The sequence below is a fragment of the Natrix helvetica genome (assembly GCF_964273705.1).
Source record: "Natrix helvetica genome assembly, chromosome: 2".
Taxonomy (NCBI): Eukaryota; Metazoa; Chordata; class Lepidosauria; order Squamata; family Natricidae; genus Natrix; species Natrix helvetica.
Window position 1 is genome coordinate 223,053,200 of NC_138552.1, and position 10,122 is coordinate 223,063,321.

The window sequence follows — 10,122 nt, forward strand, 5'->3', positions numbered from 1 at the left end:
CTCCAGCCGGGAAAAGCGCCATTCACTGACCTCAGCAGCCGCCCCGCAAATCCCCTCTCCAGCCGGGAAAAGCGCCATTCACTGACCTCAGCAGCTGCCCCGCAAATCCCCTCTCCAGCCGGGAAAAGCGCCATTCACTGACCTCAGCAGCCGCCCCGCAAATCCCCTCTCCAGCCGGGAAAAGCGCCATTCACTGACCTCAGCAGCCGCCCCGCAAATCCCCTCTCCAGCCGGGAAAAGCGCCATTCACCAAGCCCTTGAGCAGCTGTCCCAGGCGACCGCTGCTGGCTGCTGCTGCCCGCCGCCGCCCCGCTCCGCTCCGTGCATAACTTCCAAACTCCAAAACTTCCAGCATCGGCCGCTCTAGGAGTGCTCTCTATGGTGGGCCGGCTGCTGGACAGAGAGTTTTCCGGACAGTCTTCCAGCAGCCGGCCCACCATAGAGAGCACTCCTAGAGCGGGCGATGCTGGAAGTTTTGGAGTTTGGAAGTTATGCACGGAGCGGAGCGGCGGGGCGGCGGCGGGCAGCAGCAGCCAGCGGCGGTCGCCTGGGAGAGCTGCGCAAGGGCTTGGTGAATGGCGCTTTTCCCAGCTGGAGAGGGGATTTGCCGGGCGGCTGCTCAGGTCAGTGAATGGCGCTTTTCCCGGCTAGAGAGGGGATTTTCCGGGCGGCTGCTCATGAGCATAGTTACCTCATGGCTACTTCGCCCCTGAGGCTGTGCCCGGCTCTTCGGGAGCCAGTTCACAAGAGAGCAGCCGCCCGGCAACTCTCCCCTCTGGCCGGACAGAACGCCACTCCCCAACCTAGCGGTATATTGAAGGCGGCAAGCAACGTGAGCGCTCCCCCGACCCCCGGCTCCTGTAACTTGGTGCTTTCGGGATAACGCTAGGTCAGTGAGCGCAGGACAGGTTGTATTTTCGGGGAAACATGGTACCTAGGCATTTTTTGCATTGGGCGAGCCTGTGATCCTTGCAAGGGAAATGGGACCACGTGTGCAGGAGGCTCCTCAGCACACAGCCTCAGATTAGCAGAGCCGCGATCCCCTTCCCCTGCACACGTGGTCCCATTCCCCTCCTTCCTGAGGCAAGATGAAGGGGACTGCGGCTGCGCTGATTGAGGCTGGAGCTGAGGAGCCTCCTGCACACGTGGTCCCATTCCCCTTGCAAGGATCCTGGGCTCGCCCGATGTAAAAAATGGCGAGATCGGCACACTTGGGGCTGCTGCTGAGATGTCCAGGGAGGCTAAACCAAGCCGCGCGCCTCTCCCAGCCACTTTCACGGCTTCCTGGAGTAATTCTTTTTTATTTTCATGACGAGAGTGGTGAGGCTCCGCCTCCCCTGCCTCCCCTGACTGCACGTCACTGGTTAGAACAATAGCTTATGAACCTCTGGTGTGATTAATAGATGAACATGAATAATTAAGGGAGCATATTAGTTTAAAATACAGATCAGAATAAAATTGCTTCTTAGCTTTTTAAAAGTAATAAATGGTGTTATATTAAGTAAAGCAAAAATACCATTTAAGCCATAGTGTTTTGCAGCAAGAGACTATTCTTTGTGTAACAGGTAAAATATTCTGCAGCCTAAAAATCTTCCTGCATGAATCTTGGCTTAGATATCTAACCTTAGTGAAATATAACCCCATAAAAGCATAGCTTCACTAGCAGAAAGCCATAAAAGATAAAAATGTCTTACAGTCAAGCTAAACTCCTGTGGAGTACATGGATGAACCTTTCATGGACGTAGTCATTTTCTGACTTCCCAGTTTAGACTACAGTCCTAGCACCTGAATTTCCTGGTAGTTAAGTCACTGACAAAGTACAGAGTAGTTCTAACTCAGCATACCTTTGGGGGAATGAGAGACCAAGTCAGAGCTTGGTGATTTCAAATAGCATGAATTAAATTTGCTCCTGGAAAAAAAAAAGAGCACAGGATTAAGTTACAAATATGGTATTTGAAAAATGCTGTAAATAAACAACAACAACAAAACAGAATAAGCAATTATATATACTTTCCACTAATGACAGTATAATTGATGATTTTATAGAAAAGGAAGGCAAAAGAAAAACCCTGCACTGTTTATAGCATCTTGAACATCCATGAGATAAGAATACAGGAAATTAAACTTTACTGGATGATAGGGAAATGCACAATCTAAGATCTGAAGTATCTAAGGAGTTGCACACAATCATCTGTCTTGAGTTTGCAGAAATTTTCCAGGGGTTTTTTCTTCTTCAAAAGATCCATGTTTATGACAGACATGTGGGCATTTTATATTTTTGAGCAGGGGAGGGGGAGAGAGCTGAAGTTCATATAGGTCATTCAAAAAGCAAAAAAGAAAACTGCCTGGAAAGTCAAAGTAAACACTTTGCCTCTGGATAAGGATGGTTGATGTATGAATGTTTGGTTTGTAAAAAACACCACACTAATCATGTATGTAAATTCTAAAACTCTGAAACTTTTCTGAAGATAACCTGGATGCCAATCCCAATATGAATCTTTTCCCAGTCATATTTGAAACAGGAATACTACTGATGGTTGTAAGTGTGAATGTGGTAAACATTGAAAAGGTCTTATAAAGATGATTTCAAGACACCAGATAATAAATTGTTTTTCCTTGTCCATGTTCCTTCATAAACTATTGCAGCTTTTCACATAATTCTTGATTTTTCTGAATTATTTGAAAAAGGTTGTAACACCTCCAAAGCTGAAAATAGCTTCTGCTGATCTAGATGGTTCTTTTGAAACTATGGCCAAGAGAAGTAAACTTCTTCAAATTTCCGTGAGTTAACTATTTCCTCTTCTATACATGTTAAGTACCGGTATATGAATGTGAGCTACCCAACTATGCTCAAAAAGCACCATGGACTCTACAGTTCAACCCAACCTGAATATATAATCTTATCTACTGGAAGTAGATAAATTGCTTGCAGATATGAAGGCTATTATATTTCAATTGTTTATTAATCTATTGGGTTTTTTTAATTGCCAGATTTTGGTTGGAGACAACAAAAATTCAATTTAAGTTACATTTCTTTAAAATATGATACATCCTTATAGCAATCAATAAAGAAACAAAATAATTCCACTATATGGAATATATCCACACAATACCAAAGCCTTTCATTCTGGGACAAAATAAATACAAGCAACTGGATTATCATAATTAAGCTTTTTTAGTAATCTAAGTAGCTGAGCTACACTGGAAAATAGGGGAAGTGCAAATCTGTTGATGCCCCTATCATTTTCAGGATGTTTCATTATCATCAATCATGGGATCAGATTAGACATCAAAAACATCATACTGTGATTTTAATCTTACCAAATAATCAGTTTCCAAAAATGGGGCTTAATCATTATGGCTCTATCCTGTTAGTATTTAAAATATAAAAGGGTTGTTCTTATACCCATTTAAGACATTAAGAAAAGATACACAGACCTTTAGCATTCAGTTGTATTCATTTCTGTCTAGATACAACACACAAAAACTATGAAATTCCTAAACTGAACTTTTGAATGTCATTTTCAAATGGATATGTTGAATAATTCAAAAATTCAGAGAAGACTATAAATGGGAAAAATATTAAATCAACCTATTCTCCAAGGCACCCAAAGGCAGGACAAGAAGCAATGGACGGAAACTAATCAAGGGGAGAAGCAACCTAGAACTAAGAAGAAATTTCCTGACAGTTAGAACAATTAGTCAATGGAAATATTTGCTTCCAGAAATTGTGGGTGCTCCAACATTGGAGGTTTTTAAGAAGAGTCCTTTGCTGTCCCATCACTGCTCTCTCTCTCTGTCTCTGTGTCTCTGTCTGTCCAAGCCAGCAAGCTCTCCTTCGGGCACTTCTCTACTTTTATTTCTTCTTTTTGGAAATCTGGGCTGGGGAATGATCGCCAGCCGTGTCAGAGGCTTCCCTTCGGATGACCCTCCTCCTCATCTCGTGACCCCGTGGCCGGCTGTGGCAGGGCCGGGAGGTGCGCCTGCATGGAGAGACCCTCCTCAAGCATGTGCCAAAGCATAGCAAAGACATGTGCGGGGTGGGCGGCCACTTTCTTAAGGAGGGCAAAAGGACGTGGCTTCTCTCCTGCACTAAGGCTCCAGCGATCCTCCTTCTCCTGTTGTGCCAGGGGCAGGGGGACATGGCAAGGTGATGGCCGGAACCTTCCTGCAAGAGAAAAGCCACATACCTTTGCATCCTGTTAAAACCCTCCTCAAGCCTGCCCACCCTGTGTGCACATGAGAGACATAGATAGACATAGACATAGATAGACATAGACACACACACACACACACACATAGAGTGATACACAGGGAGGGGGAGAGAGAGGGTAAAGGAGGGAGAGGGGGAGATAGAGAGGAAGAAAGAGATGGGGAGAGGGAGGGAGAAAGAAAGAAAGATGAGAAAGGGAGGCAGAAGGAGAGAAAGAGATGAGAGGGGGGGAAAGAGGGAGAAAGATGGGATAGGGAGGGAGAAATATGAGAACGAGAGGGAGAAAAAGATGGGGAAGAGGGGGGAGATAGCGGGAGGGAGAGAGATGGGGAGAGGGAGGGAGAAAGAGCAATGTGAGAGGGAGGGTGGGAGAGGGAGATCAAGGAGAAAGATAGAAAGATGGGGAAGGGGAGGGAGAAAGAGGGGAGAGGGAGGGGGAGAGAAAGAAATATGTGAAGGAGGGAGAGGGAAATAGAGGGAGAAAGGGAGAAAAAGATGGGAGATAGGGAGAAAGAGAAAGAGATGAGAGGGGGGAGGGAGAGAGGGAGAAAGAGATGGGGAGAGAGAAAGATGAGAAGGAGATAGAGAGAAAGAAAGATGAGGAAAGTGAGGGGGGAGAGAAAGATGAGATGGAAGGGAAAGAGATGGGAGAAAGAAAGAAAGAAAGAAAGAAAGATGAGAGGGAGATAGAGAGGGAGAAAAAGAGACCGGAGAGAGGGAGAAAGAAATGGAGAGAGACAGAGACAGAGAGAGAGAATTGTATCCCATAGAAAAGAGGGGGGGGGGTTGTCATGTGACTCAGTGGGAGGGAGTGACATCAAGTTTGCCACCCAGGTTTTGTGGCTCCCTGTGTTTTGCTTTCTATGGGAAACTGGTCCAAATGGCTCTTTGAGTGTTTAAGGTTGCAGATCCCTGGCATGGGGTTTCAAGCTTGAGCAGGGGGTTGGACTAGAAGACCTCCAGTGTCCCTTCCAAGTCTGTTATTCTGTTTAGTTCTGGGATCAACACATATTTGGGAAGCTGAAGTAGCAGCACTTTTATATCAATTTAGATCAGTGTTTCTCAAACTTGGCGACTTTAAGTCCTGTGGACTTCAACTCCCAGAATCCCCCAGCCAGCATAGCTGGCTGGGGAATTCTGGGAGTTGAAGTCCACAGGACTTAAAGTCGCCAAGTTTGAGAAACACTGATTTAGATTAACAAACAGATTTCCTAGTTAAATAAAAGTTTGCATTTGCTGTTATTTACCTTGAAATGTAATAACTCAGAGAACAATGTTGTATCTTTATTCTGAGCAACGAGTTAGCTGGCATTCAATATGATATAAACAAACATTGCTTTTTTTTACAGACATCACGTTTATCACACCCTCAAAAAGGTGCAAAACTCAGTCAGGGGCCACTGCTTTCGGTTTCTTCCTTCCAATTGCTCCCAGTACAACAACGAAAATTGTGAAACAGCAAGAAGTGTTGCAATGAACAAAGGTGAAAATAAAAAAGACTGGCAACCAAACATACACACATGCTGTTTATTGAATCTTGTATCAAGCAACTAGGTATACACAAACCTGTGCTTATTTAAATTCACCAGCCTATGTCAATAGCATAAAGTAAATGATTCTATTCATTTATTTATTTATTAATGTTGTGGCCCGGCAGCAGCCAGCGGAGCTGATGGCAGACTCAGACGGTGAGGAGGTTGGGAAGGAACATGGGCCATTCCTGGAGTCTGGGGAAGGCTCTGACGAGTGCTCTGCGTCGGAGGCAAAGATGAGGCCAGGGCCGTCTGACAGTTATCAGCTGCCTTAGGAGTTGGACATCAGTGGCCCAGAAAAACAGCTGGAGCCTGTTCCCAGTGTGCGCATGCACAGAGCTGCCAGGAGAAGGGAACAGCTAAGGAACAAGTGTCAACTCAGGAGTAAAGGTACAGGTGGACGGTGAATGGCCCCTCCCATAGGGAATAAAGAGGAGCAAAAGGGGAGTGGAGTTTGCAGGAGACAATTAATTCAATTCATTAGGGTGAAGATCTGTTCTTGACTTCTTGCCAAGTGTTGTCTACTACAGAGTGGCGTTCGGAAGATATCATCCTGGCAGCTCTCGAAGCCTGATAAAGGTCTGTAGTTGTGAAATCTCTAGAAAAACTGTTGGCCGGGACTTTGCTGGAGAGGAATTCACTTTAAACTAAATAAAAGGGTTTTTTTAAATTATTGTTTTAATTAAACAAAAAACACACACAAAAACATTCTTCATTACATCTTCCAGAAAGCATGTCGATTGGTTACAAATAAATTTCGTGCGTTACTACAATCATTCTTTATATTTCATTCATATTGAATTGTACATTTTAAATCAAAAATCTTTATACCATTAATATACCATCATTCTCATTTAACTATATTTGTTTAAACGTGCTTTTGTCTAGAATCATTTATATTTATATTATACTAAATCTAGACAAAAATTTATTGCTAGAATTTATAAGTACCCAGGAGAGATTACATCTTTATAACAAAATCTAAAAAAAAAAAAAAAATTAATAAAATTAGTAAATCTTTTCCCCAGGTCCCATATTATAGTTTATATCCAAATTGTTTTTACCTGTTAGAGTTACTATTTCATTATTATTGTCATGATGGGTTATCTGTTAATGAATAAGCATTTTAAAAACGAAAACATTCTATAAGCAGTTACGACGTTCTACTTATTAATCACCTAGAATTAACTAATTTTTTTTATTTTTATTATTTTTTTCCCATTCAATTATGTTTTATTTGGGTTTCACCATTCTTAACTTTCTTATTTTACCCATAACTATTATTTTTAAGTTTTGTTACATTCCTTCATTGATTCTTGTTTCTTTCCTCCATCCACCTATACCATTTATCCCATATCTGGTAGAATTCTGATTCTTCTTTTCCCTATTTCTTTAGTTAGTTTGTCCATTTCAGCACAGTCCATAACCTAATAAAAGGGGTTTTATCGGGACGAGGAGTCGGCTTCGTGGTTTTGAGATGCCTAGGTCGGAACAATTAAGATTATTTATATGGATGCCCAACTCACACTCGCTGACTCCAGGTGGTGTACAACATTAAAAATCAACACTATAAAAACTCCAGAACCCTCCCCCCACCCCATGGCAGTGATGCTTGATTGGCTTTGAATCAACCTAGAGTCTGTAGGCCCACTGGAAAAAAAACATCTTTTCAAGGACTTCCAGAAAAGTAGCAAAAAGCAGGCCAACCTTATTTCCGAAGGAGTGATATTCCAAAGGGTCCCATCAGTTGTACTTCCTTAATAGATAGGAACCAATGGTGGGATTCAGCCAGTTTGCACCACTTCGGAAGAACCGGTTGGTAACTTTCTGAGCAGTTTGGTGAACTGGTTGTTGTAAGAAATCATTAGGACAGAGAACTGGTTGTTAAATTATTTGAATCCCACCACTGATAGGAACAGTAACATATCCTACATTCCCATTCTGGTGAGCTGGGTAGAAGTAACCGAGGAGAGGTGATTTTTCAAATGCAAGTAGACTTTGACTTACAACGCATTTAGTGACTGAAGTTACAACAGCACTGAAAAGTAACAGATGGTTTTAACACGTATGCCCATTGCAACATCCCCATGGTGATGTGATCAAAATTCAGGTACTTGGCAACAGGCATGTATTTATGACAGTTACTATCAGGGTCCCAAGTAATACATCCATAGCAAACAGAACTCCAAGGCAGGTCGATTCCTCAAAGAATAATTTTATTGGATATATCTTGTTGGCACAGACTGGTGAAAAGCAATTCTTATGTTCCTGTGGTCTTCACCTAATTAAAAGTAAAAGTTTTTCCCTTCCCCAAACAATCAATCACATGGTCCAATCAAGGTGCCATCCAGTTGCCTGCTAACTCCACTCCTCCTCTCTCCAGCCACCTGTGGGAATGTCCTTGGTTCCCAGGAGAAAGTATTTTGTTTTGGCTACAAAACCCCAGCTATCTCTATCCCCCGCCTCCATCCCTCAGCTCCAGTGTGCGGAAGGTCCTGCGTATGCACGGAAGTGGCACGTCCACTCATATTTGCAAAACAATAACAAAGGTAAGTTGATTTCATCCCTGGAAGAATCATATTAAAACATTTGGCAATACTGCTATATTTTGTGAAAGACTAGAGTACAACAACTAGCCCAGTTCAGCTGTATGGGATAAACTTTTTTCAGATATCTTTTTAGGACATTCATAAACAGACTTGCAAGTTTCCTGAAAGCAGAAACACATTTTGTTTTAATCCAAATATGGCATCAAGGATCCAGTGATCAGAGCCAGGCTGCAGAAATTCAGAGGGCCATTATGACACTGCAGTAACACCTTGAGTGTTAACTTTGTAGGCAGCAATTTCACTAAAATTCTGTAACTGATGCTCTTAATAGCACAGAAGCAGTGGGTGATATATTAAAACTATTATTTCTTTCTTTGAACTAACATATTTGCCTACTTTCCAATTGCTATTTGACTCATTGCTCTTTTTGTCTCAGTGATAATGAAGAGATAACTGTGAATATATTTTTGTCCCCAGGATGGGTGTGCTACTTGACACTTCCAAAAAAAGAAATCATTTTGCAAGAATGGTAACGTACAAATTGCTCACAGGCAAATAATAAGGGGGAAAAATGATTCCTCACCAGATCTGTCTGTTCAATAAAATATACTGTACAAAGCATTAAGCTCTTTAAAAATTGTTCCACATTTAAGCCTAATTCATAGCTGCAAAGTTTATTGAGTAGACAGTAAATTTAAATTAACAGGCTGCAGTGCTGTACAATGTGTAATATTATTTTCGGAGATGAAAATTAGTTTCAGAATGACTGTATGACTCATTTGCAAGTAGTAAAATATTTAGGTTCAGAGTAAATGCATGCAAGCATTCGATCTAGAACATATCAACCTTTTGATTTATTAATATGGTAATTGTTATGTTGCGGTACCTTACATTTGGAGGAAAGTGTTTGGAAAGGCAGCAAAGCATTTTTTAAAGGATTTTTTTTTTCTTGTAACTGAAATAGCCCTACCATAAAGCAGAATTTAAACTTAAGAAATAACTAAATGAAAGACATTAATTGGGTTTGAGTTACAACTGTCTACTTTTTTTCTGAATGAATAACACATTATTCAGCTTTATTATATGACCCTCATTATGAGAGGTAAAAAGCCCTCTTTATTTTTATCACACCAGGAATAAGTAGTAGCATGGTATCATCTTTTACTCATTTTGTTTTTTTCAAACCTAAGAAATTCATTAAAACTTTTTTTGTTTTGCAAGCTTGCTCCCTAATTCTTTTATTTCTTCATCTGCAGTTTTTCCATGTACAAAATCATTTTGGAAATCCATGCAATTCATGTTTAGTTGTGCACATATATAACCCAAATTTAACCTTTAAAAAAAACAGTCCTAGGCCTGGAAAATACGTTAGTGCTAACCTAACACCTCTTCATTCCAATCATAAAGTTAGATGAATTCCTCATGCATATGCAATAACAGATACTGGAAAAATGTGCAGAAAGATTAACATGGAGAAAGTTCAAAAGAAAGATGAAAGGAATTTGGATATCGTTACAAAGAGTACCATAAATTACAAGAAAAATAAAACAATATAAGTAGATCCTGGACTAAGTAAAGACTTCCACTGAAGCGATAGTGTAAAGAACTTCGCATTCTTCACTAGTTGCTGAATAAGAATGTTGGCAGTTGAGGAAGACAGAAGGGATAGAGAAAAGCTAAATTGGATGGACAGAATTAAAGAGACTGAGCTCTCCTTTAAAGAATTGTTGGATTATTGCTGCAAATACATCAGCATGACAAGCACTGATCTGTGCATTTATTGGGAATCAATTGGGAGTCAATGGCCTTTATCCAATTAACAATTTAG

At 41.4% G+C, this 10,122-nt stretch overlaps 1 protein-coding gene across 1 annotated transcript in view; it reads left to right on the forward strand.

Annotated features, from left to right (window-relative positions):
* Positions 1–5,667, forward strand: part of WDR64 (WD repeat domain 64) — a gene marked incomplete at its 3' end in the record, with an annotated part of 82,749 nt that extends 77,082 nt beyond the window's left edge. The window contains exons 28-29 of the mRNA XM_081943924.1: positions 2,689–2,781; positions 5,563–5,667. Coding sequence (XP_081800050.1) covers positions 2,689–2,781; positions 5,563–5,667 — 198 coding nt within the window. The remainder of the gene's footprint in view (positions 1–2,688; positions 2,782–5,562) is intronic.
* Between the last annotated feature and the right edge of the window lie 4,455 nt (positions 5,668–10,122).